We start from the raw sequence: 19,340 nt of genomic DNA, 5'->3' as shown, positions 1-19,340 counted from the left end.
GCTGAGTGTATTAAGTAATTTAATGTATAAAAAATGTCTGAATGTATTAAGTAAAAAATAAGTAATTCACGGTTATTTTTGTTTATTAAGTAAAAAAAAAACATAAAATTTAACTGAATGCATTAAGTTCATAATTATTAAGTCTATTAAGTAAAAAAAAGAATGAGTGTAGAACACTTTTTTAAACTCTTTTGACTGCCATTAATAAAAATAACTGACTCCAGTATACCACTACAAAAATTTCATCATTCATCACAAATTCACAATGAAACCGACATTGAACTACTTTTGTTGACAATTGTTGTTTGAATGGTCATGTCGTTAACTAGGGGCATCTCAATTCTCAAGTGATTTTGGGGCCTAAGAGAGCTTTTGAAATGGGCATGATCGGTTAGAAGTTTATGTATTGTAAGTTTATAACAATTTATGATAAAGCTTGGATATATTTTTTGCTTATGGGCATACAAATAATACAATTAACCTCAAAAGCAAGTATGTTCTCAAGTTTTTTATGGTAAGAAAAAAAAATGCTAAAGGATATTATCTTTATCTTTACTCTTTTATAAATAAACTACCATTTCCTTCTTTCAACTTTTTATTTTAAAAAATCCAAAATACCCTAAACTATTCAACACATTTTCAACCCATACTACATCTACAAACTATTCTTAATGAACTAAATCACCACAAACTCTTAATATTATATTACACAATTAGTTTTTTATTTTATAAAATATCTCTACTACCCATTTTAAATCAAACGCCTCTCCATTAATTACCTGCATCATTTAACGTTGCTACTACCATCACCATCCGTCACCGCCATCACACCGCCGTCATCGCCGGCTCATTGTGCTGGTACCATGCTCGTAGAGTGAAAAGAAATGAGATGAGATGAAGTGGATGTAAAATTTTATCAAACTAGTTCAAATACAATCATTCCATTTATAGGATGATTTGGAAAAAAAAAAAGTTAAGTCATTTCTTTTCCAACCACTTAGACTTTCTTTCTTTAAACAATAAACTCAAAAATACAGCCTAAAAAGAGACTTTAAAAGAATACGCTTAGTTTTTATTAAACATGTTTATATAGGGGTTAAGTATTGTAAAACAAATATTAAAGTAAAACAAATAAGACAAGATCTTGATCTTTAGATCATGGTGCACGAAGATTTACGAAGCAATTGATGCATGATGATTTTCATGATGCACGGTAATTTTCAATGAAGATAAACCTATTGTTTTATTTATTTTAATTTAATACTTATTTTATTTTACCTAAAACCTGTTTATATATGTACACGAAACACATGAAAATAGAGCTTCCGTATCATATAATATAATAGGGAAAAGTATCTGTGTGTGTATGTAACTTGTGGTCAGTTATTATTGTATGAAAGAAACTTTAGTCCGGTTCATTGTATGTAAGTAATCTGTAAAAACTGAATGAATTGTGTAAACAAGCTGATGTTGAGGTCTCTCATTGGGCCATGTATGAGATGTCTGGTGGTGCCACGTTGAATTCTTACATGATTCGTTCAGTTTTAACATGTTACTTACATACAATGAACCCGACTAAAATTTCTTTCATATAATACACAAATACTTTTCCCAATATAATATTGGTTAGAAAGTTTATATCAATGAAAATTTATTTTCTGTGCAAGGGAGGTAAGAAACATTTTGTTATTATATGTTTAGGCTTTCTTGGAGTACCAATGAGGAGCATGTGTAGCCACGTGCACATGTATTCTCTGTTTGACAAAATGGTACACTATTTTCTAATTTTTTGAACCTTAAATTTTGACATATAAGCTTCTAAAATCAACACCTGTAACTTTTTATGCGTTACTGTTGTATTGTAAGTAGTTCTTTTGTGTAACCCAGAAAATTGGTCATTGTTACCTTGGTTTAGATGTTGCAACTTGCTTAATTAAGAGTGATAAAAAGTTGCAGTTTGGCAAGTCCTATAAACCTGTTTATTAACTGTCTACTCTTTTGTGAACAGATCCAATGTTCATTGACCCAAAACACAATATCCATCAAGACATCATTGCACTTCTGTTTGTCTCTTGATAAAAAATAAGAAGTTCGCTCAAGTGGAGAAATATAAGATAATGTAGCAGTATCAGTAGTCTTTATATACGTTTGAGATATTAAAAGTCATTTACTAGTTATGTTGAGACAAATTTGTGACACAAGTGGAGAAATATAGTGTTCGCGACGCCATAGATATTGAAAAAAACGTCTTGATCCTTTTTTCCTTCTTTCAAAATAATAAGTTTTTACAAAAACGTAAATGATTATTTTTTCAAGTCGTTTGTCAAAAACCATATTCTTAGTATGTGCATTTTGTAAATATGATAATCAGAAAATCTTTCACAAATGCAATCATGAACACCATTTAAACATTTTTAAAAATAATATAAGTTTGTGATCCCTTTTTAGTCTTCTTGGGATTGAAGTTAAATTAATTCCTTTAACATGTTTTGTTGTTTTTTTTATAATGGTGAGATCTATATTAACAATTGTCAGGCTCAGTTTTACTTAACATGGACTTATAATAATAATTAACTAGTAGAAAAATGTGGGAACCTCGAGTTTACATTCCTGTAAGTATAGTTGCATTCACTATATGTGTTGGCATTGCAGCATTTGCAACATACATGATCCTATGGAAGAAGATGAATCCACACCATGGCTCGATATCTAAAAAGAATGTCGATTTAGAGCTTCAACAGTTAAGTCTAAGTGTACGAACAGTTAGCGAAAACAAAATCTCATTTGAATCCTCCTCACACAAGCTCATGGTGGTGGAAACCTTCACAGTACAGGAGCTGACCACGGCCACTGCAGACTTCTGTTCGGGCAATCTGATTGGTGGCAGCGTGTACCATGGACGCCATAAAGGTAAAGACCTGGCCATCAAGTGCACTGACCACAGTACCATTTCCAAGATTAAATTTGATCTCTGTAATGATTCAACCCATTTTCACCCGAATATTGTCAGACTGTTGGGGAGTTGTAAAGCAGCTGAGTCTGACTCTGCATATTTGGTCTTTGAGTATGCAAAAAACGGGTCGTTAAAGGATTGGATTCATGGTGGATTAGCAATGAAGAGTCATTTCATTGCTTCATGTTCTTGTTTTTTGACTTGGAACCAGAGGCTAAAGATTTGTTTGGATGTTGCCACTGCTTTACATTACATGCATCAGATAATGAGCCCGATGTACATTCATAGAAATGTCAAAAGTCGAAATATTTTTCTTGATGAAGAATTTAATGCCAAGATCGGGAACTTTGGTATGGAAGAATGCGTTAAAGATATCCCTGAAGAAGGTTCAGCTTCAGCGGAACCTTTTTCATGGGATAGAGGGTACAATGCACCTGAACTTATAGATAAGAGTTCAGATGCAATAACTAAAAATAGTGATATTTACACTTTTGGGGTGGTTTTGCTTGAAATTTTATCAGGAAAACCACCCGTTAGCAAGCTGGAGAAAGAAGAAGGGAGTGTCTTCTTGTATAATGAAATCAAGTTAATACTGGAATCAAGTGATGCTGCTGAGAAGCTAAGACAATGGATGGATAACGTGTTGGGGGAGAATTATTCGTTTGATGCAGCAGTCATGTTAGCAAATCTAGCAAAAGCTTGCGTTGAAAATGATCCTTTGTTGAGGCCAAATGCTGGAGAAGTAGTGCAAAAGTTGTCAAAACTAGTGGCAGAGTTGTCAGAAGAAGAGGAGCAGTTCACTGTAGGTGAAAGTTCTTGTAAACCTCTTGTTGTTAAGCCCATCTGTGTTTAACAGATAAGTGTATAGTATGTTTATTGCTTTAAGTGCAGTTTTTCTGGTTTTCTTAATATATTTTCCTTTTAGGCAAATTGAGTAAAATAAGTCGTCTTTATACATCCCGTATCATTTTTGAACAAGATGGTTGGTAATTTGAGTTCCATTCGAATTTTTCTTGGTTGTTAACATCATTATGTGTACCTGTAGCCTGTGTTAGCTGAATAGCTTCTGATCTGCATCAAATATATGGATATATTCATTGCAAATTTCCAAATGTACCAAAGAATTTATAAACAATGTGTAATTTACAGTAAGATTTGTTACAAGAATGTTAAAGAAAGCACAATGATTAGAGATTTATAGCTGTTTACACATCTAATTATGTGCATAAAGTATGAATAAATCTTCCTCTCGAGTGGTATCTATAAATCTATAATTACTACTAACTTGTTAATGAGCTCGTGTCATTAAGATGCGCCATCTGATCTCTGTTCAGAATCAGCTGTGGCCTGTACTTGAGCTGCATACTGCAGGTTCCAGAGTACATCTTCAAACGAGGGCCGGTTTGCTGCATCAGCGGAGATGCACTTGTTCGTGATTGATATTACAATCGATAATGATTCTTGTGAGGAAGTTGTTAAGACCACTGGATCAACAATTCTTTGCCTACCATCTTGGCTTCCAAAAGATTTCTGTTGCATAAACGACAAAATATCGATATTTATGAATAACTTTTTAAGGAAAGCTTGATCTTTGTGAATCTTTTTCGAAAAAACCCTAGTAATGAGATATCGTTTACCATTTCATTAAGCAGAAACGCTTCGCCTTTCCCTGTTACAATCGGGCCTACAAGTGTTTCGAGCAATATGAACCCGAAATCGTATACATCATCAGCCAACTTCTTCATATGCCTACCACATTTTGACTCCATCATCAAAAAACTATATTTACACAGCCGTAAACATATTTGATAGAGGCGGTCAGTTCAAATTTATATAGAAATGGGTAGCCCTGGGCTATATTTTATCTCTAATGGTTAAGTTTAGATATTTGATTAAAAAGGAAACATGTCAAACAAGTTAAAATTCATCCAAAAATGTATTCAAATGCATAAAACCTTCCATGTTGCTCTATTTATTTTCCCTCTTAAATGTGTACATTAAAGTTGTAATCATATGTTATTTATAAGTTACACGATTTAACCACTTACCCAACCCGCCCAAACTGCCTATTTTTCCACCCTACAGACCCACAGTACTATAAGATGACAACCAAGAACTGGTTCATTACCATGATTTAGGACCGTCTCCCTTTGCTTTTGGACCATCACCCTTTGCCTATATCACAAGTATAATCTAAGTCAGGAAAGCCAACAATTAAAGAGAAAGAATGAAGGATAGAGTTTAATAACCTCAAGCTGTTCTATATCTTCGGTGATAATGGACATTCCATAGTCACTTAGCTTTGCAATACGATGCTCATCAAGCAATATATTATTTGTTCTTAATCTATTGCTTGAAGAAGCAGGAATTACACCAGTATGCAGAAAATGTACTGCCTTGGCAATTCCAATCAAAACTGCTAACCGATCTGACCATTTGAATATTTGATTTGGAGAGCACTCTGCAAAAATCATCGCAAAAAATAAAAAATAATTAAAAAAAATGAAATTGCTAAAATGGTCAATATGATACAGCCTAGGAGCCTAGGATCTTGATCTTAAAACCTAACCAAGTTAAACAAAAACAATTGCACGTATTATAATCTTATTTTAAGCTAATACCTCAAATGCTTATTGTAAGAGTATGTTTCCTAATACTCCGTATTATAATCTTATAATTGGCTAAAAGGACTATTTTAGGTACAATTTCCCAAATCAAATATAATATATGGATTATCATTTCGTTATGAGCGGACTAACCTGAGAGATGAGTACGGAAATTTCCATTAGATATATACTCATGTACTAGAAAGACTCTGCTCGAAGTGGAATCTTCTAAGCCAGCATCATGAATGCAATAACCCAAAAATCCAACAAGATGTGGATGACGAAGTTTTGACAGAAGATCCAACCGAACTTTGAGGTTTCGGATTGAGTATTTTTTAAATAATGAGAGAGATCGTATAACCATATAGCTTCCGTTCTCTAACTTTCCCTTGTAAAGCTGCGAAAGGTTAGAACTTAAGAACTTTTGTTGCAGCTAAGAAGTTTCTCCATTGATAATCTAGTACTTTAGAAATTAAGCGTCATTATATATGTTTTGTGTAAGTGACGTATGCTATATGCCATTATATCATTAAAGGGTTTGTAAAGATTTTCTAGCAAATTTGAGCAAATCAGTTTTAAGTCAGAAATTTAGCTAGTTTGACTTCAAACTCAAAACTTTAACTTTGGTTTGCAATGATAAGAGCATACAATTACAGCATACACTAGAAAAGCCTGATGATACCTTTCCGATTGAGCCTTCGCCCAGAAACACCGACGCAGAGAAATTATCAGTGGCTTCAGCTAACTCTTGTATAGAAAACACACGACATGATGGTGCAACTTGTGTCCCTAACTTAGATACTTCAGATATGATCCCTGAATGAAAAGGAATTGACATGAACTCTCAATACATCTTGGTTTTTGATGAACTCTTAGCCACACACAGAAAATAGGGATGATATGCAGGTATTTTAATGTCAGTTTTAAAGTGATTATGTAATAAGTAATATATAATCAAAATCAGATGATCACAGCCAAAATTCGAACAAGATTAAGGGAAACTTACTAGCATTAGCAAGAACTTCTGAAGAAATCGCTGAAGGTAAACCATCCTGAATAACCTTTGGTACTGTATGTTGTAACGCAATAGGTTCTCTCTTGTGTCTCCTTTTACAACAAAGTAACCGAACAAACGCAACTATGACCAAAAAGATCACTATCAAACCAACAACACCAATCACTATCCACACAACACTACCCCAAGATCGCTTCTTTTTCACACTAACTTCTTCACAACTAAGATCTGACCCTTGTTGTCCATTACCACCAATCAAGCAATTCCCATTAAATTTCACAACTCTTTTGTTACTAGAATTTGTGTCTAAACAAGATGGAAGACTACCCCTTAACCGATTGACTGAAATATCAACAAACCCAAGATTTTCCCCACATTTCAGGATATTATGAAGTGACCCACTTAACCTATTGGATCCAAGATTCAGATAGCTGATGTTTGGCAATGAGAATAGCCCAAATGGTGGCGTCCCCACCAATGAATTCAACGATAGATCAAGATGTTGTAAGTGGTCAACTTTTCCATATTCTTCAGGAATCTTTCCATTAAATGAGTTATTACTCAAAAGAACTGTAGTGACTCCTTTAGGTAACAACGGAAGCTCAAAACCAAAATGGTTATCCCTCAAATCCAACAAATTTAAACTAGATAAGGAGGTTAAATCTGGTAACTTACCAGTAAGGCTATTGTGAGATAAGGAAAGATCAGTGAGGCTTTTCATTTTGGTAACTGAAGATGGGAATTGACCCTTTAATCTGTTACTTTTCAAGCTAAGGATAGTGAGGTTCGATATCGAATCAAACCAATTCGGAACCGATTCATTGAAAAAGTTCCCATCCAATGTTAAAGTATGAAGCTCTACAAGTCTTGAAACTTGATTTGGGATTGAACCATACATGAAATTTGAACTCATATCCAAAAGCTCAAGTGAAGCAAGCCTATGGATTTTATCAGGAAGTGGACCCCAAATTCCTAAAGAAACTAAACTAAGTACTTTCAAAGTATTCAATCTTGCTAATGTAACAACTAATGAATCAATAGAAAAAGTTTGAGATAAAGTTTGGTTTTTTATTGCATATCCATGAAAATCACTAACCTTTGAAAGCTTATCTCCCATTATTTTGAGCTCAATAATCAAATTTTCTTCACATTTTATGCTAACTTGTGGGCTTGAAACAAAAGTACAGAAATCACCATTAAAATTTTCCCAAGTGCTTAATTGCATTGGATACTCCAAATGCTTCCTAAGTTGAAGAAGAAGTTGAGTTTGAGTTGATTGTAACTGATGTGTTTTTGAGATAAAGAAACCCCATGAAAGAAAAACCATAAAAAGCAGCAAACTTGGTGAATAGCGCCCCATTTGACTATGATTAATGACTTCAAAACTTCTTCAATGAATCCCTATAACAATTTTCTCAAACTTAACAAGAATAAAACCACAATGATATCTAATCCTGCCCAATTAACACTAAAAATTTGGTCAAATTAGCACTAAAAATGTGAACTTTTTTTATGTTTCTTGAAGATAGCAAGAAAATGAAGAAAGCCCATTTCAAGATTCACTAAAAATAGTAAATTTAGCTAAAAAATGAGGTAAATATTTTATTATTCTTGAAAATAGCAAGAAAATGAAAGAAGCCCATATTAAGATTCTAACAATTTGATACAATTAGCATAAGAATTAAGAAGTGAGACAAAAAAAACAATGTCACAAGGCACATGTGTGGCAATGAGGTTAAAGTTGTGAACTACTTTAACATTCACAATTACTTTAAAGATAAATGGTCAGAGCATTAAAAGCATGAATCTCAAAGATAACTCAATATAAAAATAGAAGCTCAAAGATTTGTGTAATGAATGCTTGGTTTTTATCACAGATAAAGTGGAAGAAGGTAGAAGAAAAAAAAAAGAAAAAAGATAAAGTTAGTTAAAAAGGGAGAATGTTTGGGGAAGCTAGTTTTAGAGGTGAAGTTAAAGAGAAGAGTACAATGTAGGGTTTGGTTGTTGGTAATTAATGCACCGTGTGCTATGCATGTATGTAAATTATATATACAGTACTATATATCTAAAATTTAAATAACAAAATTATGTAACATGGGTGTTGTAAATTGTCTATATTTTACTTTTTGTATATCATGTGTTTTTGACGTAATCGAATATCGTTGTTGTTGTATTTCACCTATTTTAGGATCGTGTAGGATGAGTATTGTTGTTGTTTGATGTTATAATAATAAAAGAAAGAAAAAATAAAAATTAGGAGGTGGTAATAATGGAGGTAGTTGGAAGTACCAAAGAAGACATTAATGGAAAGTTTTCTGCCATTGTTGAAGTGAAGAAGAAAAAAATTGGAGTGTGACATATACTATGTGTTAAATCAAAATAAAGATTAATGGGGTCAGTATGTAGGGTAATATTTTTCAGAGTTTAATGACGCCTAGTAACCCGATCATTTTTTTTGATAACCTGATCAGATTTTTTGCAACGACTTTGACAGGAGGCCCGCTTTTATTCTGCCATATTTACCATTATAAACATGGGGGCCCGCATTTTTTTTCACTTTTTGCAGCAAGGATCGCTGCAAAAAAATGATAGTGGTCTAGATACTAAAAAAGGCTAGTTGGGATATGGGGGCGTTAATAAAAGACAAATGAGAAATAATCGTATTTTAAGGTGATAATTGACTAAATGACAAGAACATAAAGATAGCTGGCAAAAAATAGACCTCCCTGTACAAAAGGACTCTTTTTCAACAAATCATTACATAAAATATCTAAAATATATGTTTTTAAAAATAAAAAATAATGCTATAATTTGGTTAGCAAGTTAACAAAATAGTAAAGGAAACAAAGTCTAATGGATCTGGTTTTAATGCCTGTTTGTTTTGTTTCGGTTTGGTGTACGTATGTATTTAACTTGACTGTTGCACATACAAATATTAGACCACGTTAATTAGAAGATCATTTACGTCTTTCTACACGGTCAAATGATTGATGGATATGGTAATGTATATACCCTCGTCATTATCTATAATACTCTTTTATAAAGATTTTACAAAGATTAAGGGACGGTTTAGAAGATGGCTAAAGTGACCGACGAATCAAGACCCGATTTTTTCTAGTTTTATTGTTATGTATATACGTGTGTAATTATTTAATTCTATTGTAAACTCTAACAATTATCTAAAAATTAAAACATATAATTTAACCCATATAAAGCCCACGTATATATCTTTTATTGGATTTAAAAAAAGAGTTATCATTACTTATCAGAAACTCGGAACGGATCAAACAACGCCTTTTCAATCTTTCATTGTTCCACTATTCATTTATTTGACATGACAAGTATTTACTTAATGTGCATGCATATAGATAATATATTATTATTAAAAGATATATAAATCATTATTGTTATTTAAAAAATAATGACATAGCTATTTGTTGTTTGTCATTTATTTAGGCCTTTCTATGTAGTTTTAAACCTATTGAAATTTTATTTAGCTTTGGGCTTTATAATTTATTATTGATATAACATTTATTGACATTTTTAGAGATTAATTTATATAATATAATTTGTTACGTTTAGCTTATGAGCCTTTATTTTTGTTCTCGGTCTACATCTATAAATCTTTAGGGACGACCCTGTAAAGATTATTCACCCTTAAAACTAGAAAGTGTTGCACAATAGTTACATACGAAAGTACGAAATTGCCCTTAATAAACACCCACTATGGAAAGAGTTATTAGGGATTATCAAATTTGCCCTTAAAAAATTAATTTACACTCTAAACCCTTATCTTACTAATCTACATTCTAAGTCCTTTTTGATAAAATATTTCCACTATTATCTTAACATCAACTTACATGACTCGACACCAATTGTCGATGTCATTACCACCTGTCAGTCTGTCACCAACACCACTAAATCGCCGTTACCGCCACCGCATTGCGCGGATACCATGTTCGTTATTCTTAATTAAATAAATAAGGTAAGGCATATGTATCATCACATCCAAAAAAAAATATGCTAGACTTTTACAAACAAATTACAAACTTGATGAACTTAGCAATTAACTATGAATATTTGATCTAATAATTAATCTCTACTTTATGTGCCAATAATTATATCATAGCGATATAACTATTTAAAGCTATTTTCTATTTATATAATTATTAAAAGAGTAATAATCCAAGCCTTTTAAATACATCTTCAAAATCAAATCTATACTAAAAAGTTGCCACATAGGATTTTACTTTACATGACATCTCCATATTTTTTTTTTACAATATTTAGTTTATTATATGCCAAATTTTAGAAACAAAGATATAAAAAAGTAAAAAAAAACTTATTTATAATAATTACATTCAAATCATTTAACTAAATAAGTAATATCTTTGTCTTAACTAATAAATTATTAATTATTTTTATGTCTCCATTGTGAAGAGGTTGTCGAACTCCACCAAAACCATTCTTTTCTTTTGTATATCGTGAAAGTCAAAAAAAATAAAGAAAACAACTTTTCTTTGTTCAAAGTTGTCGAACAAGAAGAAACAAAATTCAAAGGCTTATTTTGTTTTTCTTAGCTCTTGATAAATTAAAAGACAAGCATCCGAATGACGTTGGTTGAAATATAATATAGATTTAACGCAATTCAATCCACAACGGTTAAAGGTAATCAAGCTTATCTCTTTATTATTTATGTTAATTAATTGTATGTTATATGTGATTTATTTTTCGCTCCATTTATACGTAATTATTACATATTATGTTTGTCATGACAATTTTGAATTACTGTAAAACTGCTACGTACAACACCCAATGACAAGTAAATAATTATTTTGATATCACGTCTCATCTCTCATTACAAAACTCTATATATACAAAATTAAAAATTAAAAAACCAAATCCCGTATATTAAAAAAAAACCCGTATACTAGAAATGAAAACATTGCATCCAATTGTTTATTATTATATTTCATATTCCGTATAAAAATAATAATACATTTATATGATCAGATTCAAATTTTGTAGGCAAAATGCTAAGGATAGTAACAAATATTATAAATCTTGACAATATATATATTATTCTGATCTGAATAAATCTAAACATAAAATATATATCAAATATCTCAAGTTTAGCGATTTCATTTGATTTCTTTTCGTTCTTTTTGAGAAATCCGTCCAACACAATGACTTCTAATCGGTCCACAACAATGTGAGTTCTTTCCATGATGATAATTTAATGTAATATCTTGATTGCTATCTAAATTTTATTTAAACTTTTAATAAGTATAATGACTCTTTATTATGAAAACTAAGTTACTATCTTTATATGAATTAATTTTTAACTCTTTTGGATATATCTTTAATTATGATCGACTTTGAGCTTTTAATGGATGTTTGGTTTGTTGATGCGCAATATGTAGGTTAATTCGTTTCTTTTATGGGTAGTGATTTGTTTTAAAAAAGACACGAGTTAACAGTTATTTCTTATTCAATACGATGCTAGGAGCAAATACGCAGACACAAGATACCGTCAACCTTGCTCAAACTAATCCTCACGATCCAGGTAGGAAAACACCATTAGGTCTCTGATGAATATGTTCAGTTGAGTATATAATCTTTTGTCAATATTAAAAATTTTGAAAAATCAGTTAAACATCTAGTTTTATATATATGAGAAGTATTTCATATGGTTTTGCAAATCAGAAAAAAAAACAAAAATAAGGGAGACCTAAGACTGTAATAATGTTGCTTATTTGGTAGAGAAGATTCATATATGAGCTTTAAAGTTAAGTCAACCCATTTTCTTTATATGGCAATATTGCCACAACAATCTACAAAAGCATATGACAATTCGGTACATATATGAATAGCATAAGTTGCCAATAGATTATCTTCGGTCGTATGACAATTCGGTACATATCATAAGTTAGCAACGAACAATGTAAAAAGCTTTTAATTTTAACTGTATAAGGTATATATTTTCTTATGTTAGTAGTGGTGATACTATACCGGAATTTTGTGCATTTCATACCCGACTCCAAAGCTGGTAAGATAATCCAAATGTTCACTTGCTAGTAGATTTTTATATTTTTACGAATAAAAGGATATGTGGAAAAAAACAAAAAGACATTAAAAAACTCAGAATTTTTATTTAGTCAGTATCAATATGCTATGACTAAAAGACAATTAAAGCACAATTAGCTAGGGTTTCGAGATCCGTAGTCATGTTAGATTTGAAAGCCAACTTTTTTATAAACAAATTGCATGTTGTTTCTTTAAAGATATAATTAATGTACGTAAATTTTCCTTTTTTTTTTCCTCTTATGTTGTATTGTTGATGCCATATATATAGGGAAATGCTAAATAGAAATGATAAATACAGCCTTAAGGGCTGTATTTAACGTACATAAAAAAACTTGTATCTTTCCTATTAAAAGTCCGCCCCTGATTTTCATGATAAATGTACAAACAATTTATGCACCTTAAACACAGCCCTAATGACTGTATTTAGCAAACCCTTATGTTTTTGATTTTTACAAAGATCAGCTTTTTCATGAAATTTTGCTAAAAAAAAGATGCCCTTATGTTTTAATAAATGCTAGACGTACTAGTACAAAAGAAATGAGATAGTAGATGCGTAGTTATAAACAGCTTTTTTAATGGTTAACTTGAATACATTGGCAGATGGTAAGGGGGTCAAATGGTCGATGGACCATTCTTAAGGGGAAAAAGTATGTACATAGTCTACAAAAGTTCTACAGGCATGGCAGGGTTGGTGTGAGACAAAGTAGACCATGGGTCGAGACCTCAGTTTTTAAGAGGCCCAATTTTTTTGTGTGTATATATATACAGTGGCGGATTTTGAAACTTTTAATATTGGGGGCCAAAATTATGTTATTTTTTTGCCAGCTTAATATCCGAGTATTATATTAAGGTCATGTCTATAATTTGGGTTGAGTCAAATAAAAATAATACTAATATTCCAAGTTTTTGATTCAAATTACCAATACATAGTTTCTAACAAACAAAAAACTACCTATACTTATGAAAATACCAAGACAAAAGGAGTGTATTAGGCACTAGAGTTACAAGTCTGTGTTACGATCTTTAAGCTCTTTGAACAAATCTATTATCCAACTCTTGTATTTGTATATCCAATGTGGCTGTAAACAAATCTACTCGGTAGTCATGTTCAAATGTGACATGAAGATATTTCTACGAGGCCAAAATCGAGTAGATGTATATGGAGCTTTCATATCCGACATCTCTACTTGATGCTTGTTACATAAAAAGGTCACTTCGTCAAGTAAAGAATCAAACCCACTATTTCTGTAATTATTTAAACTCAGCTTAGTTGTTGAAACTAAAAAAAAAAAAAATAAGGACAAAGACAAAGCCTAAAACATAAAAAATTATCAATGGACTAAGTGAACTGTAGGGTATAAAAAACTAAAAAAAGTAAAGTTTATTGGACTATTAAATTCATTAAACATGTCAACAAAAAAAAAATCATCCCTGGGGCCGACTTAATATACATAAAATTTTTCGAATGAAATACGGGTATATTAGCATTATTAATCGAAAAAACGGTGGTGGCCCGGGTCCCACGGGCCCCTATAAAGAACCGCCCTTTTATATATAACCAACTTAGCTCATTACAAATCTTAACAATTAACCAAAAATTAAACTACATAATTTAACTTAGATAAAAAACACACTTACATATCTTTGACGGATAAATAAAGTTATATTTTTCAATATTGAAATGTAGTCGTAACCCGCAAGCTACTCCAATGTCCTTGTAGACCTAGAGTACTCTTCAATAAAGTAACAATACATAATAAGAGTATTATAGTATTATATCATTGGATTTGATGTGTCAAATGTATAAATGTTATCCAACTTAATATGTATGAATATATTTAACTTGTATTATATTTTTTTGTTTTGTTATATGTAATTTGTAAAACGATATATTTTTGAAAATTATCTTAATATTATTCTAATTAAAACCATTGCAAAATACAATTAATTTATATTTTTTTCCAAGCAGTTTTAGATTATATAAAATTAACTGCCATTTAATTAATCTAAATTGAAATTCGTACGGCTTCAATAAAATAGGGTGATAAGTGTTTAAGCATGATTTGATTACATTATATTATTCACTTCTCAGATTTCTTATTCAATATTAGTATATCTAGTTGATTTAATTAAGATACATTCGTCTATTAAATGGATGCGCAACATGGGCTAACTCCGCTTATTGATTTGGCTGAATTTGAATATTGTCGACTATAAAATGGATGCAGAACTTTTTGGATGCAAAAGTCATCTTAAAAAAGTGGATGCAAAAATCCTATATAAAGAGAATGCATAACTCATCTATAAAGTGTATCTACAAATTTTCTTATAAATGGATGCACAGGATGCAAAAATCTTTTTAAACGTGGATGCATAACTTTAAAATGGATGCAATATTTAAATTTTATTAATTATAACTATGTACAATAATAAAGTTTGCCTAAAATGCTTATGTGTCTTACAGTATTTTATATAAACAGTCATTCAAATCTTAATTTATAATACAACCAAACGTGTGTAACTTCTGTTTTCTAATTTAATTTCAAACTGCCATCAACGTGGTGATCAGGTGATATATAGATATCTCGAAGTTATACCCCCTCCCCTTATTTTCAATTACTATTTTGTCCCTAAAAATATATCTAAAAAGACATATTCACCATTAATTCTATTAAATATTTCAAAAATACCCTCAATCATCTTAGCCCTTAACTTTTTTCATCCTATGACCACAAACTGTTCTTACTATTTTTATTTTAACATGTTCTCACTGGAAAGTTACCATATATATCATTACGTCTAATTTCGTCTAATTCGGGGGATTTTTTCTGGCTCGTCCAACGTTTTTAAATTCTCAGAGACGACCTTGTCTGCAGGAAGCCCCTTACCTTCAAAATTGATAAAACCCAAATCATCAACTAAGACCGATAGGAATAGCCTGTTACTCTTTGTTTTTTTTTTTTTTCGTCTAGAACGACCCACCTCGGCCCTAGGGGGCGTTCCGCCTCCTTAATTCTAAAATGTAATGTGTCTTGCACCTTGGAATTTTGTGCCCAATTGACCGTGTAAAACAACATTAATTTTTTATTTTTTCTGGAATGCCTTTTAGCGGCATTTCTCACTCGAGGGAATGTCCCTACTAATGATTGAATAACATGTGAAAGCATTTGATTGAAAGTGGGACATTACCTTAACGTTCAATTCCTACTAGTCTAAGGATATAAAAGCATTGATTTTTGTTTGTATTCATATGGATCACTGCTTTATGATTTTCTATTCTGGTGAATGCCATTACATCGAAGAGATGGAAACTATATACGAGTATCAAGCTAGTTTATGTATAATAGTTATGTAATGAAAAAGGGTTTATCCTTTAAATGATTAAATAGATGGTACTTTTTACTTTTTTTTTTGTCTAAACTAAATCATCAAGTCGAAGGCTAAAGACCCTAATTAAGCCGGAGGCCTGACTGTTGATGTAACGTTGAATATGTGGAGGTTTGATGCATCACTTTTTTCTTCTATCGGTACATCAGGCTTATCACTTTATCATTTCAAATCGTCGTTAGTCGTCATTACATTACAAACGTCAATTATGGATTTACCTACCCACCATATAATACTACTAAAACTACTCCTATCCAAATATTACTGATAATTCAAAATTTCACTTTTATTTAAATGAGATAATGCAACCATAATAGATAGGACATCATGAGTCATAAACTGTTCACAGAAATTGGCAAATACAAGACTAATTAGTTCATGATAGACTATGTGAAACCATAATACTTCTCCAATGCATCCAGTTGATAAGTATAAGCAGTTAGTTACCCATGTTGCGCATCCTCTTGTTAATTGAAGCGGTCACCGATATATAATCAAGTTAGTTTTCATAAATGGAAATAATACTGATCATAAAAGGAACAATATATATATATATATATAGCAAAACAATCTCATACTACATACCCTGGTCTTTCCGGCTGTTCAAGACCGCTACAATTCTGTTGATAGTATCTCGCATAAGTTTTGTGACGACCTCAGTCAACTTTGGTCCAAGATCTGTGTAGCAATAAACCTGCTGTAGACCCAGTGTGATAAATGAACCACCACCCGTATTGCTACTGGTAGTAGTGTTCTGGAGGCTGTTGGCAACCCCTGATAACCCAATTAGAGGAAAATCCTGAGGAACTCGACCGAGTCTGGGAAGCTCAAACGGCTCCTTTGTAAGCAAGGACCACACCACTAGTGAACCAGACGGGCTGACACTCGTCTCTTGGAGCAAGACCTCATTATTTCCCAACGACTGATTAGCCTGATGCAAGTTGCAACAAATAATTATGTCAACAGTTGAACCCCCCACCCCCCCAAAAAAAACAAAAAAACAAAACATGCGTGCTAAATACATACCTGAACAGATATCTTGTTCATGGGGTCATCACCAGTTGTGTAACATGTCACCTGATCTGCGAGTCTGCCGATCCTCCCAGACGCATCCAGCTGTGAAATTAAACAAGATTAAAATGGGATAGATATATAAGGAATGGACTCTAGTGTGTGAATGTAGTATAGCAGGGTATATGTGTATGTACCTCGTGACGTCTACTTTCATCTCCAAGGATTCTTAAGACGAACTCTGGAGAATGTGGTACACTAAAGGTGGTGGTTGCAAAGACGACATATTCGTTTGGATTATCCTGATTGGGGGACTTTTGGCGCTTTAAGTAACAAAATGCCAGAGAGGGGGGAGGAACACACAAGGTGGGGTCAGGTTGGCGACAGAGAGGGACAATGTTCAAACAGAAGTCACGAACCATCCTTTTTGAGATCATCATCACACATCTCTTCTCAAAATCCAATAGATCTGTTGTCCATGAATCAGTTATGATATGCAGATCAACGTACAGTTAGTCGTCATTCACAAGCTAGTACTTAAAAAATGTAGATGAATAGGATAGGGAAAAAGAACAATGTACGTACCTTGTCCTTTTAAGTGTGTGAGAGCTAATTCAGACATGGACCGATGATAAGATCTTCTTTCACACGATCGTGCAAGGCACGCAACCCATCGTTCGGCTCCGAATGCAAAGCCTCTACAGCACAGATCGTTGTAGAGCTTGGGGTCTAGGTAACTCTGTTCGAGTTCCAAATGTTCCACCCATGTGACCTACATGTTCATCAAATCATGATACAAGATTACAAGGCAACGTACGTGTCATATACATGCATAATGTGTATATGTGTGTGTTTAGTGTGGTTGTTTACGAACAACAGATTAAATAAAAGAGACGGTCATAATTAAACACCTGGGACGATCCATCAGCTATTCCTTGTATCACACAGCCGCAAGGATAACCAAGCTTTAGCAACTATCAACTAAAACGTCGGCTACTACCCAAGTCAACTCATCAATCTTCTTACAAGTTCTAAGGATAACAAAGGTCCTTCCAGGAACAATAGGCGTAGTTGCCTGCAATGATATCTGGATCTGAAGAGACAAAACACATCATCATGATATATGATATGCAAAGTGTTAATTATATAGCTTAATTGAATGATATATCTTTTGTTTATTCTTATTGTTATTATCAGAACTGTGCAGGTTTTGAGAAATAAAGAAGTGAAGGGACTCAAGTTGTTCAAGACTCAATCTTGGAGCAAAAGGACTAATAGAGAAGAAGAGGAAAGTTGAAGGATGCTAGATGTAACTTATTTATCCTTAAAAGGAAACCTAGGATTCCTAGATCAATAACATTCTCTGCCGTTTTCTTTCTTTGTTATCGTTGTGTCACATCACCAGATATTTTCGATGTGATTGTTTAAAATGGTTTAGGGTTTGTTCATTTAAACGTTTCTTGCATTAAGATTGTTATCCTTGAAGTATTAATCATATGGCTATTTCTATATTTTGTGTTCTTATCGTTAAATCCTCTCGAATAATATTTCGTTTATATATAAGTTTTAAGTAATTTCTTCATGGTATCAGAGACAGGTTAGTCTGGTTCTCGATCAAATCCTCATCTGATTTGATTAATCTTATATATTTATATCTTTTCAAAACTAAGGTTTACCTTTTCCATTTCGTACATAAAATCAAATTGGGGATTCTTCCTTTTAGGGTTTTTTTGTCTTGTTTGTTCAAAATAGTTTTCTGAATCTTTATCTCCAACCTTCTATAGGTTGTGAGCCTTGAATATTCAGATTATATTGTTCATCTGCTCGTGTGTGGGCTTCCTCTTTTTTAAGGGTTTGTAAGCTTGCCTCTTGAAGTGGATTCAGTGACTTCTTGATCTTTCCTCAAGAAATCTATATTTCTGTCCCTGTTTATTGTCTTGAATGGAATTACTGTTGGCGACCCCACTGTAAGGACTCTTCCTACCTTGTCAGTAGCAAACTGCTCTGTGTTTGGAGGGCTCTGAACACAGAGAGTTTGGCCTATAGGCTTGGATCTCTTTATTTTCTTTGCATTGTTGGTGTTATTTGTCTTGTGTGCTTTGTGGCTATCTGTTCTTACTGTTATTCTGTCTTTATCTAATATTTTTTTGTTCTAACCTCTTGTGGTAGAAGAGAAGGATCCTAGTGATACTTGTTCAGGCACTATAAGTGTCCTGGAATCTGGTTCCTCACTTGGTTTATCCTTTTAAGCTTATTTGTAACTTTTATTTGGTCTTTTTTC

General features: G+C 32.4%; 3 protein-coding genes across 3 annotated transcripts; 1 reads left to right on the top strand and 2 right to left on the bottom strand.

Annotated features, from left to right (window-relative positions):
* The first annotated feature begins 2,585 nt into the window (after positions 1–2,585).
* LOC122604766 (protein LYK2) lies at positions 2,586–3,806 on the top strand. Its single transcript, XM_043777635.1, has one exon. The coding sequence runs from the start codon at positions 2,586–2,588 to the stop codon at positions 3,804–3,806; it is 1,221 nt and encodes a 406-aa protein (XP_043633570.1).
* Positions 3,807–4,057: 251 nt separating this feature from the next.
* On the bottom strand, positions 4,058–8,082 carry LOC122603927 (probable inactive leucine-rich repeat receptor-like protein kinase At3g03770). The gene is made up of 7 exons (XM_043776784.1): positions 6,566–8,082; positions 6,242–6,375; positions 5,713–5,956; positions 5,203–5,414; positions 5,082–5,128; positions 4,591–4,702; positions 4,058–4,483 (listed from the first exon to the last, which is right to left on the bottom strand). The coding sequence occupies exons 1-7, from the start codon at positions 7,932–7,934 to the stop codon at positions 4,259–4,261; spliced, it is 2,343 nt and encodes a 780-aa protein (XP_043632719.1). The 5' UTR covers positions 7,935–8,082; the 3' UTR covers positions 4,058–4,258.
* An 8,543-nt stretch (positions 8,083–16,625) lies between these two features.
* LOC122604765 (homeobox-leucine zipper protein HDG11-like) lies at positions 16,626–18,744 on the bottom strand. The gene is made up of 6 exons (XM_043777634.1): positions 18,736–18,744; positions 18,060–18,152; positions 17,645–17,831; positions 17,257–17,528; positions 17,075–17,164; positions 16,626–16,979 (listed from the first exon to the last, which is right to left on the bottom strand). The coding sequence occupies exons 1-6, from the start codon at positions 18,742–18,744 to the stop codon at positions 16,626–16,628; spliced, it is 1,005 nt and encodes a 334-aa protein (XP_043633569.1).
* Between the last annotated feature and the right edge of the window lie 596 nt (positions 18,745–19,340).

The sequence above is a fragment of the Erigeron canadensis genome, chromosome 6, assembly GCF_010389155.1.
Source record: "Erigeron canadensis isolate Cc75 chromosome 6, C_canadensis_v1, whole genome shotgun sequence".
In the NCBI taxonomy this organism is placed as follows: domain Eukaryota; kingdom Viridiplantae; phylum Streptophyta; class Magnoliopsida; order Asterales; family Asteraceae; genus Erigeron; species Erigeron canadensis.
The sequence above is the reverse complement of the archived record's forward strand: the minus strand, read 5'-3'. Positions and strand labels throughout refer to the sequence as shown.

Bases quoted from the DNA above. Each gene is read 5' to 3' on its own strand.
- LOC122604766 (XM_043777635.1), top strand. From the start codon at position 2,586: ATGTGGGAACCTCGAGTTTACATTCCTGTAAGTATAGTTGCATTCACT.
- LOC122604765 (XM_043777634.1), bottom strand. The intron at 17,165-17,256 runs GTACATACACAT...TTAATTTCACAG, and splicing joins ATGAAAGTAGACGTCACGAG to CTGGATGCGTCTGGGAGGAT. The intron at 16,980-17,074 runs GTATGTATTTAG...AACTTGCATCAG, and splicing joins TGAACAAGATATCTGTTCAG to GCTAATCAGTCGTTGGGAAA.
- LOC122603927 (XM_043776784.1), bottom strand. From the start codon at position 7,934: ATGGGGCGCTATTCACCAAGTTTGCTGCTTTTTATGGTTTTTCTTTCA. The intron at 6,376-6,565 runs GTAAGTTTCCCT...CTTTTCATTCAG, and splicing joins AGAAGTTCTTGCTAATGCTA to GGATCATATCTGAAGTATCT. The intron at 4,703-5,081 runs GTAATGAACCAG...AAAATGTGGTAG, and splicing joins GGAGACGGTCCTAAATCATG to GCATATGAAGAAGTTGGCTG.